This window comes from Ochotona curzoniae, unplaced genomic scaffold (genome assembly GCF_017591425.1).
Source record: "Ochotona curzoniae isolate NIBS_2020 unplaced genomic scaffold, NIBS_Ocur_1.0 scaffold_3835, whole genome shotgun sequence".
NCBI lineage: Eukaryota > Metazoa > Chordata > Mammalia > Lagomorpha > Ochotonidae > Ochotona > Ochotona curzoniae.
In genome coordinates, this window is record NW_024467114.1 from 2,453,127 (window position 1) to 2,472,211 (window position 19,085).

The 19,085-nt window shown below is 57.7% G+C and overlaps 1 protein-coding gene across 1 annotated transcript in view; it reads left to right on the top strand.

The window, feature by feature from the left end:
* The window catches only part of PKD1L1 (polycystin 1 like 1, transient receptor potential channel interacting), a 55,431-nt gene extending 44,587 nt beyond the window's left edge, over nucleotides 1–10,844 (top strand). The window contains 11 exon segments of the mRNA XM_040964497.1: nucleotides 2,497–2,608; nucleotides 3,485–3,568; nucleotides 4,080–4,170; nucleotides 4,724–5,046; nucleotides 5,475–5,579; nucleotides 5,681–5,821; nucleotides 7,538–7,678; nucleotides 8,518–8,754; nucleotides 9,226–9,387; nucleotides 10,388–10,558; nucleotides 10,791–10,844. Coding sequence (XP_040820431.1) covers nucleotides 2,497–2,608; nucleotides 3,485–3,568; nucleotides 4,080–4,170; nucleotides 4,724–5,046; nucleotides 5,475–5,579; nucleotides 5,681–5,821; nucleotides 7,538–7,678; nucleotides 8,518–8,754; nucleotides 9,226–9,387; nucleotides 10,388–10,558; nucleotides 10,791–10,844 — 1,621 coding nt within the window.
* The last annotated feature ends 8,241 nt before the right edge of the window (nucleotides 10,845–19,085 follow it).

Consider the following 19,085-nt stretch of genomic DNA (forward strand, 5'->3'; position numbering starts at 1 on the left):
GTACAGAGGGATTTAGTGATACCAGCCAGATGCTGGGAAGTGAACGGCATCGTGCTGTTTTGGTCAGACCTGAAAGTTTCGGGTTGCTAAGCTCAGCTGCTGCCCTCTGCCCTGCCAGGCACCAAGCAGCCATCACTGCCATTTCCCACCCCTTCTCCTACGTGTACAATGCACACACTGTGCCAGGAGGGGGCGCTGCGGGCAAAGCAACGTGAGAATTTGGGTCCTTATGGACCAGAAATCTAAAAACAGTCTTAGCTTTTTGTTGTTGTTGTTTTGTTTGCTTCCCATTTCATAAGTCGGTACATCTGGAATACTTGCTACGTGAGTTTTTGCCTCTCGTTTTCAGATCCACAGTGTCTGTGCTGAGAACACCTGCCAGGGCGGGGCTTGTGGCAGGATGTCTGTCCTGTGGGTTCCCAAGACTCTCTATGCTCCTGCAGACAGCCATGCTGCGTGGGTCCCAGTTTGCCACAGAAGATTTGAAGTGCCTAAGCGCCCCCCATCACCTGGTCCTTCCAGCCCAAACTCTACCCCCCACCTAAGCCAGAAGGAGCGACAGCTCCCAAGGGGTTGGCGTTGTGGGCAGAGGAGCTTCCGGACAAGCAGGGAGAGGAGGGTTCAGGAGCTGGATGAGCTGGGCGACAACACCAGCCAGGGCAGCAGATGCTCTGTGTGGATGCCCGAGAGAACCGCACGCTGATCTTCCGTGTGCCAAGCCAGCACGTGGGCCTGTGCGTGTAACTGCTCCAATTAGCACGCCCAGAGCCTGGTGCTTCTTGGCGGTTGGGAGCACGGCCCTTAGGCCAGGGTGGCAGGAAGGAGGCAGACATGCCCAGCTGGGTATGGGAGCTGGCCGTGCTGGGTCATGCCTGGGCCCCGGTTGACGTTGTTGAGACGTACTTTCTTCACTGCCAGCCCAGCAGTGAGCAGGTGGCAGGAAGGGAAATGACGGTTGTGCAAAGTCAACAAGACAATAAAACCAACACTGTTGACTAAATACACAGAACGTGGGGCCTCTGGGTCTGTCCGCGCGGCGTGTTCACAGAGAAGCCTCACTTCCCCAGGCGGGCAACACCTCACCTCCTCGCACACCGCCCTGGCGCCTCTCCCGGCACGTGCACCCAGGCCAGGCCTGCCGACTCCATGGTGCCTGCCTCCCCTCGGTGCTCCTGCACACCGCTGCTTGCTCTGCACGTGGTGGCCACGTTGACGGAGGGCTCTGAGCTGTGTCAGAGCGAGCACACGGGATAAGCCTGCCAAGAGGAGGCTCCAAGATGCGTAAGCTGACCGAGGTCAGGTGCTCACCTGGCTAGCACGCAACCTCTGAAGGGAAAGGGGACAAGCCAGGGGCAGGAACACTGCTTCTCAGCTGCCATGCCCAGGGCCAGATGCGCCGCTGGGTCCCAGACAGCCGCTGGAGGCCGTGTGTGAATCCACATGTGCGTGCCCCCTCTGCTTGGTGTCTGTCCTCACATGTGACCCAGCATTGCTGTGACTCTCCCAGGACTCCAACATGTTTGCTAAGCTTGGCAGAGTGGGCAGTGTGCCCAGGCCTGGGCTGCAGCACTGTCTCCTTGGGGGTGGATGTCTCTCTGCAGCTCTTAGCCACCCAGCTCAGGCCTGCCCATCCCCGGGGTGTGGATGCTCGCCTGGGGTCTGTGTCATGCCGCCAGTGTGACATCACCCCACACAGAGCTGGCTGCAGAACTCCACCATCCAGGGGTCAGCTCTGCCTTCGGGTCTGTCTCGTCACTGCCTCGGTCACAACGTGAAGCCGCGTGGTCAGGCTCATCGGGGCCAAGTGGGTGGTTAGAATTGCACGGCCCTGGGTGACCCAAGCTCGTGTCCCTTCTGACTTGTCATCACTTTGCAACACAAAAGTGTTGGTCTCTCTGGTCTCTTTCTATGCCTCCAAACATGAGTGAAGCCGCCACCCCAGGCACATTTCTGTTCGCCAGGGAACCTACACTTGCTTGGTCAGAAGTGTACTTGGCTGCCCTGGACTGCCAAGCAGCACGACCTGCGCCCACCTGCCCTCCGTGTGCCCAGAGCACTTGCCAGAGCTCGCGCTGGGCGCCATCGCCTCACCCTGGAGTCCAGTGTCCTGCAGACGCTGGGTGTCTCCTGTCCAGCGCTGGCTGCTACCCCGAGCATGCGAGCATGGTGGTTGTGTGCTGTGAACAGGGTGGTCCCAGCGCGGGGCGACTTCTCACTCAGCTGTTGCTGCTTAGCTGCAAGTGCGTGGGGGCAGAGTTGGTTTTGTGTTTCTGAGACTGAGCAGAGTGTCGGACACCGCCTGGCTGCTTGTAGCGCTGAGCGCATGAGTATGTGAGTGGGTGTTGTCTCCTGCGACTGGCAGCCAGTGCTTGCCCCATTCCTATGCCCTGTGCTGTGTGTGGCTTTGAGTACCTAGCGAGAGAGAAGCAGGTGGGAAAATCCCTTCAGTCCTTGCCCTGCACGGACATCACTGTTCATTTCTGTCTCCCCATGCAGAAGCCCGGGGCATGCCTGGGACAGCCTGCAGAGCATTGATGGCTGGTGGGACTGGAGCCTGACCGTGTTGTTGGATGGCCTGCACACGGCGGGGCCTGCGATGGCAGCTCAGGTGTGTCTCTCTTTCTGTGTCAACCATGCTCTCAGGAACGCCTCGTGGCAGTGGCCATGCTTGCAGGTTGAGGCAGGTGTGCAGCCCCTGCTCTCTGCTGCTTTCCCTGGTCAGAGCCCAGTGCCAGGATGCCCTCCTTGCCCAGGAGTCTCCAAGCTGTACGCTTCCCAGGCTAGAGCACGGCAGGTCCCAGGAGGGTGTGCAAGGCGGGCAGGGGGCAGTTTAGTGTGCCAAGTTCCCCAAACCAAGGGGCACTCCAAGCTGATAAGGGGAGCAGCAGGGAAGCTTCTAGCAAGAGGACAGGCTGCTTCCATGTTCAGAAGAAAAAGTAAAGCGCATTTTTTAAGATTTGTTACTTCAAAAGCAGCGTGACGGAGTGAGGGGAGATCAAGCGAGCGCCTACTCCCCAAAAGGCCGCAAGCCCGGGGCTGGTCCAGGCAGACACCAGGAGCCTGGACCTCAGCCAGGGCACCCATTGCTTTAGCAGGGAGCTGGGTGGGACTGCAGGCAGGGTGCCCCAAGATGTGGGGTTCCCCTGCAGCACCCCCACACCGCCCCTGTGTAGTGTGTGTGATCCCAGCTCTTCCCACCGTGCTCCTCCGTGCTCCTGGTTTTGCTCTGCCGTGTCCTCTGGAGCCGTGGATGACACCCCTTGAGGCGGAAGTGAAAAGCGATCATTCCCAATGGTGCAGAGGCGGCAGATGCCACAGGGATGGGGGTCTTGTTTCCAGTCTAGGCCGCCTTTCCTGCTGGGTTCCATCCCTGGAGTGGTTCTGGAATTGGCATCTAATTCCACAGGTGGAACTGCCCCATCCACCGTGCCACTGTGGCACCAGTTGGTGGCACTGTTCCTTCTGAGTCTCCTCTCTTCTCCAGCCTGGTGCTCTGGGAGGGACATGCCACCTGCTGGGCTCTCCGGTCATCAGGCAGCTGTCAGCCGCCCCTCACGACCTCTGCAAGGTAGGATGAGTAAATGGAACTTGACAGATGAGGGAGCCGCTGGGCAGGTGGTGGGGTCACTTCATCTCCTCGAGACCAGACTGGGGCGGTGGGCACTGTCAGCTGCCCCCTGGGCAGGCCTGCGCCATGCCCTCTGTGCCCCTCCCAGCCCAGGTGCGCGTGCTGAACTGTCATGGGGGTGAGTGGAAGCCAGGACCTTGTCTAGGAACCCCGTTTGGCACTGACTCTCAACCCTGTGTATGCTCGCTCCCAAGCACTGCCCATGGGTACAAGGTCACAGCACCTACTTCCTGGGCTGGGAGACGCTGCCCCTCTGCCGCCTCACTCCCAGGCCGCAGGGCACACCTGCCTGACGTGGGGCTGGGTGCCAAGCTTTTCTCACATTGTGGAAGCCTGCAGAGTGCATGCCGCAGAGCAGGGGGCGCTGTGGCTGGAGGCCATGGGCCGGGCAGCGGGGGTCAGGCGCCCTACGGACAGGGCTACACCTGTTCTAAGCAGAGTTTGTCTTTAGCCTCCGGGGCCATCAGCTGCTATGTTTGAAGACACTCCATCCACACAGAACCCTCAAGTTGAAGGCCCCCAGAATGGGAATGGAAGCCACGGTGATCTTGTGGGCTGCGTGCATAGCCTGGGCCGAACGAGGTGAGAGCCCTGAGCCAGCAGCCAGTGGGGTCTGCTGCTCGCTGCTCCCAGCCAGAGGGCCCTCAGCACCTCAGGGCTGGCACACCTGTGCTGTGCTGTGAAACCACGGAGGACAGTGCAGGAGGGATGTTGGCAGGAAACACACACGGTCCCAATCCCAGCTGGGCCCTGTGCCGAGCAGCCCTCCCTGTCCAACTAGCACACACTGGACAGCACTCCTGTGACACTGGCCTGGGGGCATGCTGACCAGGCAGTGACACGGAGGGGTTGCCAGGCAACCGTCATGGGTGCCATGGAGGAACAGGAGGAGGAAAGGGTGTGTGGCTATGTGGGACCACATACCAAAGGCCATCAGGGTGGAACCAGGGTGTCCACTGCAAAGACAGGGAACCCTGAATCCCTGGACGAGGGCCTGTGCCCCTTGCCCTTACCTACAGCAGCACAAGGATATGGCCTCCTTCTCCGGCATCCCAGGGCCCCTGCGCCCCACCCCTTCCACTGCCCCTCTTCCAGGTGAAGGCGTGTATGAGTCGTTCGGGTCGGGGGAGCTGGCCGAGTGCCTTCCCCGCCGCTCCCAGCCCTGCCCTGTGCTGTCTCACAGGGAGGAAGTCCAGGCAGCCCTCAGCAGCCTCAGAGCCAGCAGGTGGATTGACCACAGCACACGCTCTGTGTCCGTGCACTTCACGCTCTTCCACGCCCCCAGCCGCCTCTTCACCAGCGTCTCCCTGGGCGTGGAGATCCTGCCCTCAGGGGCGCTGATCCCCTCGCCTCAGGTGGACTCAGTCGGCATCCTCCGCAGTGACTCAGTCTTGGGTCACTGCCTCATGCTGTCTGAGGTGTGTCCTGTGGCTCAGGCCTCCTGGGGTCCCTGGGCTCGGGGTCCTGCATATGCCCAGGCCTCTGCTTGTAGCCTTTCCGCGCCACCTTCACACAGCAGCCCGAGAGCGTGGGTGGCACTCTTCTCGCATGCCTGGGCTCTGCAGCTAGGGTCCCTGTGCGTCTCCACGGGCTTTGCCTCCACAGCCAAGTTCAGCTGTCCACCCTTACATGGGGGTTCAAGGCTCCTCCCGGGCTCTGGCCCAGCCACAGCGGGGTTTCTGTGAGTGTCTGGGGTGGCTATAGAAGGTGACATTCTTGATCAAACTGCAGAGCCAGCCTGTGGCTCACACTGCGCGTGCCGGAAGGGTGACCGGTGGCCGCCCAGCTGCGTGGCGGGAGTACAGAGGGCATCTTCATGGCCACCTGTCCGTGTTGTTGTCCTCAGCTGGCCTCCCTGGCACTCAGCCTGGCCCACCTCTGCTTCCAACTCTATGCTATGGTGGACAAGGGTGTCCTCAACTACTGGCGCAAACCAAGAAACTGGCTGGAGGTAGGTAGGCACCCCTGCCTCCTGTCTATGACAAATAGTAGCGTGTATCTTTGTCTAAAAGAAGACGTCATTTCAATGAGAAAGCAGTCGTGTCCTTGCAGCTCGCCGTGGCTGGAACGGGCTTCGCCTGCCACCTGGCCACTGGCCACCTCGCTACCCTTGCTGGGGATGCTGCCGACCAGTTCCATAAGGGGTTTTACCGGGAGTTCGTGGACCTTGGCTCCGTGGTGTGGTGGGACCAGGTATGGCTGAGGGCTCTGGGTGATGAGCGATGGTGGCTTCATTCCATGCTGACCCACGCAGGCACTCTGTGGTCACGGGTGGGGCTGGCTGGCCAGGGCCTGCTGCCTCCTGGGGGCGAGCTTCGGTGGGTGGGTTCTACAGGGAGTGAGGTGTGAGGGGATGTGTGTGGGGTGTGAGGGTGTGTGGGGTGTGAGGGTGTGTGAGGGGATGTGTGGAGGTGTGAGGAGTGTGTGAGGGTGTGTGAGGGGATGTGTGGAGGTGTGAGGGTGTGTGAGGGGATGTGTGGGGTGGTGTGAGGGTGTGTGGGGGTGTGGGGTGTGAGGGTGTGTGGGGGTGAGTGTGTGGGGTGTGTGAGGGTGAGGTGTGTGAGGGGATGTGTGGGGGTGTGAGGGTGTGTGAGGGGATGTGTGGGGGTGTGAGGGTGTGTGAGGGTGTGTGAGGGTGTGAGGGTGTGTGAGGGGATGTGTGGGGGTGTGAGGGTGTGTGAGGGGATGTGTGGGTGTGTGAGGGTGTGTGTGGGGGTGTGAGGGTGTGTGAGGGGTGGTGTGTGGTGTGTGAGGGTGTGTGAGGGTGTGTGGGGGTGTGAGGAGCGTGTAGGTGTGTGGGTGTGTGAGGGTGTGTGGGGGTGTGAGGGTGTGTGAGGGTGTGTGGGGGTGTGAGGGTGTGTGGGGGTGTGTGAGGGTGTGAGGGTGTGTGGGGTGTGAGGGTGTGTGAGGGTATGAGCGTGTGTGAGGGTGTGTGAGGTGTGAGGGTGTGTGGGGGTGTGTGCTCACGTACTGGCACGTCTCCAGTGTCGCACTGGTGGCTGTCCAGCAGTGACAGTTACAGTCATGACAACAGCTGGAGGCTCCGGTGACTCAGACAGCAGCTCCTGGCCCCACGTGGCCACTGAGAGGACCCCCACAGTCTGCTTCATTCGTGGGGAATATGGACTCCCCGAGACCTCCTGCAGCTGGGGCTACTTCAGAGACACTCATTTACACGAATCAGGGAGGCCACTGCACATCCGCGATGGCGCTGGAAGCGTAGGCTTGCTCCTGTAGCTGGGGGGCACTGGCTGGAGCCCCCAGCCCACCCCAGTCGCCCCCTGTTCTCCTATGCACATGGTACTGCCACTATGCCCAGCTGACCCTGCCTGGGCGCACGAGGAAGCAAAGCTGACAGAAATCCTGACCCCTCTGGTGCAGACCCTCAGATCTGCCTGCACCCCTTCCCCCACTCCTGGGATGGCGGTGAGAGCAGAAGCTCGGCCACTGCGGACCCCCCTCCAGGGACCCTCCAGGGCTTCGGGTGTGGCCGAGCTGTGGGATGCGACACTGGGAGGCCAGGCCACATCCACTCGCTGCTGACAGCCTCTGTGGGGCACCTGTGGACCTGAGCCTTGGGCCCCAAGCTGCCAGCCATGAGGACTTGTGGTTTTAGGAGCATTCTGTCTAAAACCCGGCAACAGGTGTCAGCCACCCCAGTGCATTCTGCACGTGGACATGGAGGGGAGGGCTGGCCTGGGCATGGTCTTCCCGTGTACTCTGCACCCCCGAGGGGACACTGGCAGAGGGAGGCTCAGGCAAGAAATGGCCAAACCTACTCCTGAAGACGTGTCCTTGGGCCCCAGTGCCAACTCCTCATTCTCGGGAGACCCCCGAGCCTCGTGCACACTGGCCGCACGCAGGTGCAGCCTCTGCAGTGACGTCTCCCCACCTGCTCTTCTGTCCCAGAGGGTGCGGTGGATGCAGGGGGTCCTCTCCTTCCTGCTGCTGTGGACAAGCCTGGCTCTCCTGGGTCGTCTCGCCCTGCCAACCTCCCTCTCCCTCGCGCTGGGCCACACCCTCTCCCGCATCCGTGCCCACGCCCCAATGGTAAGGATCCCCTCTCCCCAGGGATTTCCCAGTTGGCCTCAAGTCAGCAAACATTGGTCAAGGAGAAGCACCTCCCACCATTGCTGTCCTGGTGTGGTTCTGTTTTGCTCCCGCCCACTGGCTAAGTGACTGCGCAGCCAGGGCTGGGCCAGGCTGAAGCCGGGAGCTGGGAATCTCATCAAGGTCTCCCATGTGTTGGAGCTGTCCCATGGCATTCCCGGGTGATGTTAGCAGGAGCTAGCCCTGGGACTCAAAACCAAGTGCTCTGCTGTGGGCTGTGCACATGCCATGAGGCATCCGGCCTGCCACTCCAGACACCTGTCCAGATGGTGTGGTCTCAGGTCAGTGTCAGTAGTCATGTGTAAGTTACAGTCTGAGACCTTCAGTTAGTGCTGTCCCCAACCCCGCTCCATGTCACACTTCCCCACAGCTGGTGTCATTTTATTGCTCTGTAAGTAGTCATGCATGGTAGCGAGGTTCTCCAAGTGCCAGCAATGATATCAGGGGAGGGGACTCGTAGAATTACCACAACTAAGCTGTGGGCAGAAGCAGGGGCCAGGGGTCAAAGGAGGGCAGGCCTTCCCTTGGGGACCAGTGTGGCAGTCACATACCTCACCCCACACAGACTGCAACACTGCACTCTCTCCTTTAACTGCTAACCTGCTCCAAAAATCTCTCTCAGGCACTGGAACTCAGGGGAAGGGTCGCAGGGAGCCCAAGGTGCAGTGGAGAACCTGGGAGGGTGGAGGAGCCAGAGGTGGCCCTGTGTTCACTCAGAACACTCCTAATTTAGCTAGAGCGACCCTCCTAAGAAACCACCCTCAATTCTCTCCTGACAGCTGGCGGGGATCCTGCTGCTGGCTGCCCATGCTGGCATCACACGCCGGCGGCAGCTTCTCTCCACCTGGGCACCGGCCTCCAGTGCCTGGGCAGGGGCTTTGCCCGGCCTGCTCTTCCGCTTCCCGGGGAGAGGCCGAGCAGACTTGCCCCCTGGTCTTTCCCAGTCCAACCCCCGGGCCACAGCTTGTCCCTGCCTGGCTCTTGTCATGGTGCTGGCCACGCTGTGCTTTGGGGTGGTAAGTACACATCCCCACACCATGAAGTTCAAGTTTAAGAGTTCTGTCTGCTGACTGGGGGAATGTTCCAGGCTGCACTGGCCGGATCAGGCCAGTCATCCCCAAGGCCCATCATACCGGCCTGAGCTGGTCTGATCCAGCCAGACCACAGCCCCGCCAGGTGCGGCCTCCTCCGAGAAGCCTAGCCAGCCGCTCACTGCCTCACACCTCTCTTTGGTTTGGGCTTCACTTCTCGCCTGCCCTGTTATCTCAGTAACAATCTGCCAGCCCGTGTATGAGACGGTTTCCACCACTAACCTGTCCCTGCCATTAGCCCCCTCAGCACACACATTGGCTTGATATTTTTCTGCCACATGATGCCCGCCTTGCTAAGTGGTCATAAAGGGCACTGTCAGACGGGCTCTCCAGTTCACGAGTTCTTAGATGAAGCTGGCTTTCCATTGCTCACGGGAAGCCTCTTCCCTCCCCCAGCTGAGAGGAGCCCTCATGACCGTCCCCAGAAGAAGACCACCTCGTCGGCGTCAGCCTCTCATGAGGTTTGAGCGTGGTCGTGTGTGCAGCTGGAGGAAGGCCCTGGCCTGGCTGGGCCTGGGAACACCACAGTCAGAGGAGACGGAGGTGGCCGAGGACCACGTGAGCTGTGGACTGTGGGATCCCTGGGCGCAAGAGCAAGTTCAGCAGCTGCTCTTAGTTCTAGAGCAGGATGGCCTGCTGCCCCGAGTGTCGCTGCGCTGAGTCTGTTCTTAGTCCTCCGTAAAGTCAGGACGCCCCCTGGACCCCCCAAGCACCTCCCTCTCACTGACTCACCATGTCCTTGGCCCAACCCTGTCTGCCTGGAAAGACCAAGCTTGCGGTCTTTGCCGGGCACATGCATGCTGTACTCTGTCCCTTTAGAACTGGTCATTTCCATTTCTGCCTGCTGCGGGACCCAAACTTCTGCCTAGAACACGGAGTCCTGGGTGCATGGTTTGACATCTGACACCTGCAGCACTGCTCACAAGCTCCCAGACGACTCCCCTGAGACCAGGGCATCTGCCGGGCAGTTCCACAGGCAATCACACAGGGAGCGGTGCTGGTGTGGTGTCACTGTTTATCCCGTGCCCCACCTGTCACGGCCCTCGGGTCTGCCGCGCAGCCTGCATGCTGCGCCACCGTCCACGTGCGTGCAGGTCTGCGTGGACGCATTCCAGCAGGGCGTGAAGCACAGCCCGTGTGTGTCTGTGTAAACACTGCAGCAGGGCACAAGCCATTGCCCGGTGTGTCTCCCTGCACTCACTGGGATGGCGTGAAGCACAGCCTCTGTGTGAGTGCCTGCATGGACACAAGTGGCGTCCACAGTGTGTGTGTCTGCAGCATGTTGCACACTACGGGGAGCTGACGGTCAACTCCAGTGTGTGTCTGCATGAGCCCAGTATAGAGGAGTCTTTCAGAGACAGGCCCCTCATTCGGGTCTTCTGGTAGCGAATCCAGCACATTCTCCATTACGGCACAAAGCCGTTGAGAGCAGCACCCCACGCGTGTCAGAGAAGGGAGAGAGAAGTCAGACGAGATCGGGCGTGTTCAGCGTGGTATGGCCGTAGACAGAGACGTCAGATCCTAACTGCATTCGCTGAGCTGCTGTTCCTCCCTTCAGCGTTACTACCTGGACGAATTTGCGAGTCTGGTAGACGAACTTCTGATGAAGGTTGATGGTTTGTCCAGCAGCCTTCACCTCCCACCTCTAGAACGACCCAGGCCTTCAGCGGAGTCAAGGGCACAAGACAGGCCCCTGGGAGGGGTCCCATCCCCTTACCAGATGGCTGGGGTAAGACTAGGAGGCGTAGCTTGGTCACTTTCCTATAGCACATGTCCTCAGCTCTGGAGTTGGTCTGATGTAATGATTTAAATCAGCAGGACCGTTTGCATCACTGATCTCTGAGCACCATTGGAGCGAGACGCACTCCCGCCATGCCTGAGGAAGCGTCCTGCTGACTCAGAAGATGCGACTTGCAGCTTTACCTGCTGACAGAGTGCCCTGGCTCCTGCTCCCCCGCCAGCCTCTGAGGACACTGGACTCCACCAAGAGCCTGAAAAGCAAGAATGGAAGCTAGGGAGCGCCTGGCACCTGGAGAGGCCGAGGCATGCCTGGTGGCTCACAGTCATCCCGAGAATGGCTGCCAACAACCCTGAGAACCAGGTGAAGAGTTAGAGTTGCTGCCCCGCTTCCCACCCAGCTCCCTGCTTGTGGCCTGGGAATGCAGTTGAGAATGGCCCAAAGCTTTGGGACCCTGCACCTGTGTGGAGACCTGGAAAAAGCTCCTGGCTCCTGGCTTTGGATCAGCTCAGCTCCAGCCCGTGCAGCCACTTGAGGAGTGAATCAGCGGACAGAAGACCTTCCTCTCTGTATCTCTTTCTCTCTGTAGATTTGCCTTTACAGTACATAAGTTAAAATAAATAAATAAATTTTTAAAATGATGTTCTCAGCTTTCCTAGTTTGAAACCAAATTAATCTCCGTAAGCGATCCCTGAGTAGAACCCAGTGGCACACTGAAACAGTGCTGTTCCCAATTCATGAGTTTTAAATCAAGAACAGAAAGGTTTAATGACAAGCATCTGCACACCCTCACTGGAAGGAAGAGCTGTTTTACTTCCTCCCTGGCTGCACTGGATGCATTTGGCCATGCATTTCTAATTTTTAAAACATGCAAGGGGTTTTCCTAAGGGTCATAGAGTGTCGTGAACAGCCTCCCACTGGAATCGGAGGTTCCCCATCCAAACAGGGTCATCCGTGAACCCCCTTTTCCTGTGACCTCTTCAAAGCAACCCCTGCACCGAATGGGAAGGCATGCCAGCAGTTCTGAGAAAACCTGAATCTGTCCCAGGGTGCGGTGTGGGGTGTAGGCCGTGAGTGCCGTCTGGAGCTGGAGGACAGAAAGCCATCAGGAACCCACAGGGCCAAGGTGCAGGATGGGGCTCAGCCAGCTGTGCGGGCTCTGGTCCCTTCTTGTCTGGCGTCAGCATGGGATCCTGGGATTCTGCATGGGAGGTGGTTATGCACACCACACGCACTGTTCAGGGCCGTGTGTGCTCAGGACCCGGGATCCCATACGTGTACTCCCTGCAGCGATGGGGGTTCAGAGTGGAGCCTGGCCCTCAGAATGTATTCAGGACCCCGGGTCCCATATGCATACTTCCTGTGGCTACGGGGTCCCATACGTGTACTTCCTGCGGCTACGGGGGTTCAGAGTGGAGCCTGGCCCTCAGAGTGTGCTCAGGACCCGGGGTCCCACAAGCGTGCTCCCTGCACCTGCAGGGGCTCAGAGCATGCTGTCCTCATGCCTGTAGGGGGCGCTGTGGCAGAAATGCCGCCATCTCTGCAGGCCAGCACTGCTGGTTATGGGCAATGGGGAGAGGCCAAGGTGCTGGCTTGTGCAGGGCAGTGGCTTGGCGTCATAACTGCTAATATTGAAGATCTGTATCTTTGTAAATTACAGGAGCTGAATGCCCGCAGCCAGCAGGAGCCAGCTACCCAACATTCTTGGTGTTTCGCAGTGACCCACGGTAGCAGCATGCCGAGAGCCGCTGGCCCCCGCCCCTCGTCTGCCATGAGGTTCAGAGGCACACACCTGTTCTCTGGAGGACTCCTTTGTTAATTTGCTTTTCTGAATACAGTTGAGATGGGTGGGAGCGTGGGGGACAGGCGGGAGCCCAGGTGCTGAAGTGCAGCTGCGACAATGCTTGGCAGGCTGCCTCTCCACCTCGGGGTTCCGACGGACAGAACGGGGTGCTCTTCAGGGGCTCCAGAGGCGGTGCAGGATCATGGAACACACCGGGCCGCGCCCCGGGCAGAGAATGCAAGGGAAAGGGGCCATCCAGGGAGACAGCAGCCCAGCCCCCAAGACTCCTGCTCCTAGCTGGCCCTGACAGCAGGCCACTGCTACTCGTGGGTCACTTTCCACGCGGCGGTGGATGGGAAACCTAACACTCTTCCAAGCGTCTGTGCCCCACCCTCCGTGGCTGCAACAGCGTAGCAGAGGCTAGGCACTTCATGCATGTCTCACACATGTGTGGCTTAAGCGCATAATGCCGGCACCTGCTGGATGTGGGCGAGGGCCTCGCAGCATCACAGTGGCAGAGGCCCAGGAAGGAGGGAACATGTGGCAGGCAGGCAGGAAGCAGGAGTGACAGCCTCAGTGGCTTCATACCCACCCGTTCCCCAAGAGAATAAATCTCACCAGCTCGCAGGTTCCTGCACCCGGGATCACCCCTGCCAGCTGCTCCCACGCCGGGGACCGAACTCCTAGCACAGCCCCCCAACGTGAGCCCCAGGGCCCTTGAGAAAGGTCCAGAGTTGGTGTGTGTGTTTCGGAGATGCTCTCTGCAAGGGGAGCGTTATAGGGGATTGAAGCTGTAAAAGCCTGGTCCAGGATCCGGGGACCCAGCCATGGACGCCACTGACTCGCAAATTAGCTCTCTTGGGCCCGGCACCATGGCTCAGTGGCTAAATCCTCACATCACATGTTCTGAGATCCATGGCTGCCCCACTTCCCATCCAGCTCCCTGCCTGTGGCCTGGGAAAGCAGCAGAGGACGGCCCAGAGCCTGGGGACTCTGTACTCACGTGGGAGACCCGGAGGAAACTCCTGGCTCCTGGCTTCAGATCAGCTCAGCTTTAGCTGTTGTGGCCATTTCTGGAGTAAACCAGAGGATGGAAGAGCTTTCTTTCTGTCTCTTCTTCTCTCTATGAGTCTGCCTTTCCAATAAAAATAAGTAAATCATTAAAAAGGAGGGGGGGGTGGGAAGTGAGCTCCTTCCACCACGAAGACCAGGAGAATTCAAATATCAAACCACGCCCAGGGGCTGGGCAACCTGCACACCTGCTGGACCCAGGTTGGTTAATGACCCCGCACGAGGCAGTGGGCATGGCAAGAGGGTCCCGCGACAGTGCCTGGGGCTCATTCATCACCTTAGGGACCGCTGTCCTCCAGGACTGGACCGCTCAAGCCTGACCCCTGCCCTTGCTGGCTGAGGTGACTCAGCTACTTCCCCACCACGGGACTTGGAACTCAGCAGATACCTAGTCAGCTGACTACTGAGCGAGAGCGTGGGCAGACGGCGTGGGTGAGGAGGTGCAGAGGCCATGGCAGTGACCTGCGCAGGGCACGTGCCCGCTCTCGGAGGGTTCCAGAAGAGTAAAGCGATGTCCAGATGAAAAGCTCTTTACGAAGCAGCTCTGCACAGCTCAGGGAAAGCGACAAGACAGCGGGGTCAGGGCCGTGCGGCCTAATTAGTTCTAATGGTTTCTTTTATTTTTTTCCAAGATATGCTGTATTTCCAAGTATGTCTTGAAATCTTTCCCTTGATGGACAGCACAAAAAAAAAGCTGCTTAAAAGAATTATTCAGCTGATTTACAGCCTTTAATCGGCTCGGAGCGGGCCTGCCTCAGAGAGCAGTGGGAAGCTGCAGCAGGACAGCCCGCCCAGGCTCTTCTGAGCACTTGGTGCTCCCGGGGCCCACCCGGGGCCCACCAGGGGCCCACCCGGGGCCCACCCGGGCAGCTCGCGCGCAGGAGCGCTTTCCCAACCTCTGACTCGCTCATTCCTGGCTGATGGAGCTCCAGCAACACTGTGCTGTGCTCAGTCTCTTTGTTTGGATAAATGGCGCTCGAGTGGAAAGAGAAAAGACCAGGCCTGGGTTACTAGGAAGACGTGATTCACTTGTGTGAACCCAGCGAACTCGTCTGGGGGCCGAAAGCACCGAGTCAGCTGGCTCCGCTCTCCAGAAACTTCAGCGTCAGCTTGGAGATCCACACGCCACAGTTATTTCCAAGACAACAGGTCAAACATTGCACTGGTTTGTTCAGGCCGCCGTCACCGAGTACCATGCACAGAAACGTGCCTCGCCTCCCATTGAGGAGGTCGGGGGTCAAGGTGCTGGCAGGGCCAGGCCGGGCAGGGTCTGGCGTCGGCGTCTGCAGGTCCCTGGCCTGACAGGCGTGTCACTGGGTCTCCACAGTTCCCCTTAGCATGTGGACACGGGCAGCGGCCTGCGGCCCACTGCGATGACACGGCCTCGTCTGATGATCTTTGAAACAAGACCCGGTTCTCTGGTGTCTGAAGACGGGTGCTCACTCCAGCGTCGGAGAGCTGCAGGGACGCGGGCTGGCAGGAGCAGGCAGAGTGTTCAGGACCCTGTGAGCGTGCTTCTTCAGCTGGAGGGTTAGTGTAGGAGAGGCCTTTATGAGAACAGAGCATGCGTGCTGGGACGTGCGGCCTCTCTCCACATTGTAGAGCTGGTGGGTCGTTGAAGTTCTTTGCCTCTGGGAAAGATCAAGTAACAACCAAAGGTGTTCACTTTGCCACCTTCAATGCAATTTTAAATGGAAATGTAATCCGTCCCTCCTCCAAACACCAGGTGGTGTCAGTGTGTACCTGGATTGTCTTCCTGAATTCAGAATCGGACTGGGCGCCCGGGGTCTCTGGGTCAGCAGGCGTGCCCCTCACCTCCTCCTCAAGGAAGCAGCTCCTTCACAAGGCCGAGTCCTTAGACGCACCCTGTGTGTGGCACCAGCACGTTGCTTCTGTGGGAAGACAGAGCCGGTGGTCCTAGCCGGTGGACTGGAGTGCCGGGGCAAACCATGGTGCAGCAGTTGCCCCGGGGGCTGTGTGCTAAGGCACCTGCCACACAGCAGCACAGTAATGGACTAGAGAAAGTACTTCACAAGTTTATATTCCTAAAGTTACTTTAAAATCAGCAACTCTGTGTGTTTACATAGATAAGAGCTTCAGACAAAACTTCTGCAAATGAAATTGAAAGCTAAGTTTGTTTGGTACAAAAAAAAAGTTTGAACTCTTTGCATAAAAAGGTCTTCAAAAAGTTTCTAAAAATGCACACTGTGAAACTCCTATGTGTGGATTTCAGGATGTTTTGCACCAAGATACACATCTGTTAATTCCATTTCCCATGAACTTGTTGAAGGCCCTCGTATGTCGCCTTGCCCACTGACAGTCAGGCCCGAAGTCCTTCGTGCAGAGGCTAGCCATGGCAACGCTGTGGGCTGGATTCCATTATTAGCTCATCTTAGGACTGAGCCAGGGAGGCATAGAGAAGTGGCTTACTTTGTCCTAGGACACAGGAGTGTGCCATGGCAGCTGGCAGAATCCAGGCCCCTGGCTCTGCCCAGTGCTTGAGCCTTGATCCACACCAGGAGGGCATCTCTGCTCTAAGTGCACCCGGCCTCCCGCCTCCTGGGCTGGCTCATGTCCTGGTCAGCGCCTGCTGTGCGGTGAGCACCTGGAGCAAGGCTCATGTTTACCTCCTCCCTGAGGCAGGTGGGTTGGGAGTTCGTGTCCATATCCGCAGGCTCCAGGGTTAGAGGGGCTCACATGTCCTGGTACTCCCAGCGGCCAGGCTCAGAGGTGACAGCTGCTGGAGCAGACGCACGTCCCCAGGCTCACAGTTGCGGGAAACTGGGGCGGAAGTCGGGCTAATGTGTCATGGGACTGTGGCCCACCATGAGCGCTCAGGGTTTAGCCAGGGGCCAGGGCTGCGCTGCAGGGTTACTCCCGGGGTGCACCTGCCGGCAGCCCAGAGCTGCTGTTTGCCCACTGGTGTTACTGAGTCTCAGCTCAGCGGAGGAAGCCTGGTTTACCCATTTCTGCTCTGTTGGTCTCTCGCGCTCTCAATCACGTGGACCAACGGGTGCAGTGCAGGAGGCCGGGGTGGAACCTGCTGCTGACAATGATCTTGAAAGAAAGCCTGCATTTCAGAAGGTCCAAAATTGAATCTCGCCAGATGAATAAATCGTTTTGTCAGGCTTCCTAATTCAATAGGCCGTGGTTATTCAAATCTAACTTTCAAGTCCGCTGGCTGCTGTTCGTGCGTCTCCTGAAAACCTGCATGCTGAGAAGGAGTCTGCACAGGTCATTGGATTTGGAGTACACACTCGTCTTTTTTGGTTTCTAAATCATTTCAACATGCGTGGCTGAGGACGCACATTGGTACAAGCAAATGGCAGTAGACGCACAGTGTGACGTTGGCCAGAACTCGCTGCCTGGCCGCGGTGGAAGCCGGGAGACGGCACAGACAACCGGAGGATAAATCAATGGGTTCAACCATTGCACCGAGCAGACAAGATAACTCACGGTTTAAAGATGCGACCTCAGCCACAATGCAGACTGCCTACACGGGCGCCTCCACAGGAGTTAGAAGAAAATCTGTATTTTCAATACATTTGCTAAAAATAAGGAGATCCTAAAAGTCAATAATTTTGATGTGGAACTCAAGAACTCAGAAGATAAGTAGAATAAACATGAAGAACATAGGAATGCAGGTATTAAAAAGATAAGCCCAGAAATTAATGAAACACAAAATAGTAGCTATATTCAGCAAAATCAAAAGATGGTTTTTATGGAAGAAGGATTAAGGAACAGGTCTCTGATGGAGTTGACAAAGAACAGAAAGCCAGGAAACAGGAGCCGGGGAAGACAAATTCAGAGTAATACATAATACTACGGGCAGCTTTATTTCATTACATTCGAATTAAACATTTTATAGAAAAATAGAATCAAGTTGATAAAAAACAATACAAAGTCTACATTATATTCAATAAGAAATCTCGAGCTACTCATTTTCTGGAACATTTTTTGCAATCAAGTTTTGTGAAACATTCGACAATATCCTTATCGCCACTGTTCCAGGTCATTTTTTAAAGATTTATTTTATTTTCATTAGAAAGTCAGGTATACAGAGAGAAGGAAAGACAGAAACGAAGATCTTTCGTCCAATAATTCACTCCGGAAGGAGCCCCTGTGGCCAGAGCCAAGCCAATCTGAAGCCAGGAGCCAGGATCCTCCTCTGGGTCTCCCATGTGGGTGCAGGGTCCCAGGACTTTGGGCCGTCCTCCACTGCTTTCCCAGATTGCAAGCAGGGAGCTGGATGGGAAGTGGGGCTGCCAGGATTACAACTGCCGCAAAAAAAAAAAACCAGAGAGAACCACTGCTCATATGGGATCCCAGCACGTGCAGGCGAGGACTTTAGCTACTAGGCTACTGCGCTGTGCCCCCAGACATTTTAAAGAAAAACACCATGCAACTTGGTGTATAAAATTAACACAATCTAAATGTCCTAAAAATTGGCTAAGAATATTATAGTAAATGAAAATTGTAACTAATATTACAAAAAATGAAACACTAACAAATTCCAAAAAATGAAATACTAACAAATTCAGCAGGGCCTGTAAATAACCTTGCCATGGTTGAGGCATTTCTCCCTCTGAACACGATGGCTTAGTCCCCAAATGCTGGAGGCACAAGAAGCGGACACGTGCTCCAGCTGTGGCGTTTGGGAGTTGGTCCTAGGAGGGCAGACTAAGTCCTTGGGTCACGGTGACTCGCAGGGAGGAGAGGCACGCAGACCTACCCCGTCCCTCGCCGCGCGACAGCCCAGCCACCTGCAGAGGCCCTGTGTGTGCGTGTTCCTTGCTCTGTAATCCCACCTTTCCCATGAATGAGGTGGTTTTTAAATAAATGAAAGCAGCTACATCCGTTAATATGAAATTTGAAAAGTACAACGTTCAACACGAAAAACAAATTTCAGTCCCTCACTATGCGTTTCTTACAGCTGCCTCCGACCACACCAGGAGACGTGGGGCAGCCAGGCTCTGTGTGGCAGGGGCGGAGAGGGGGCAGGAGTGGTCCTCCTGTGCCCTCTCCCTGCAGACAAGATCAGCTCAGATGGCAGAGCGCTGTAGGCGGGCACACACACAGCTCTGCACCACAGGCGGGCATGCAGACCACTCTGCACCGCAGGCGAGCGCCACAGGCGGGCACGCACACAGCTCTGTACCGTGGGCACGCACACAGCTCTGTGCCGTGCACATGCACACAGCTCTGCACCGTGGGCACGCACACTGCTCTGCACCATTGAGCCCCCCTGCTTTCCCTGCGCACCACCATCTTCTGGGCTCCAAGTGCCAGTGGTGGCAGTGGCGGTGGCACTAGCTCGCTGTCCGAACCCCTCTAACGTCCTCGCGTTCCCCTCCAAGGCTGCCTGCTTGGCAGTTGCGAAACCTCGCGGAGCACAGCATTGCCAAGCGGCCTGGTGGGGAGGCTGGCAGAGGCTCTGTCATTTAGAGAATCCCGGAGTCCTCACCTGCGCCCTGCCGGCTGCCCACACCTCTCCGTCCCAGCGTTGTCCCCGGCCACCCACAGAGGGGCCTCTGTTCCCAGTCACCTCAGGTCAGGGGCTCGGCCTCCTCCAGTGAGGCCTCAGCTGAACTTGATTACATTTGCCAAACCTTTTCACTGTGGTGTTGCAAGTGAAGCCCCCGTTTCTGGCTTGCACCTGGACCA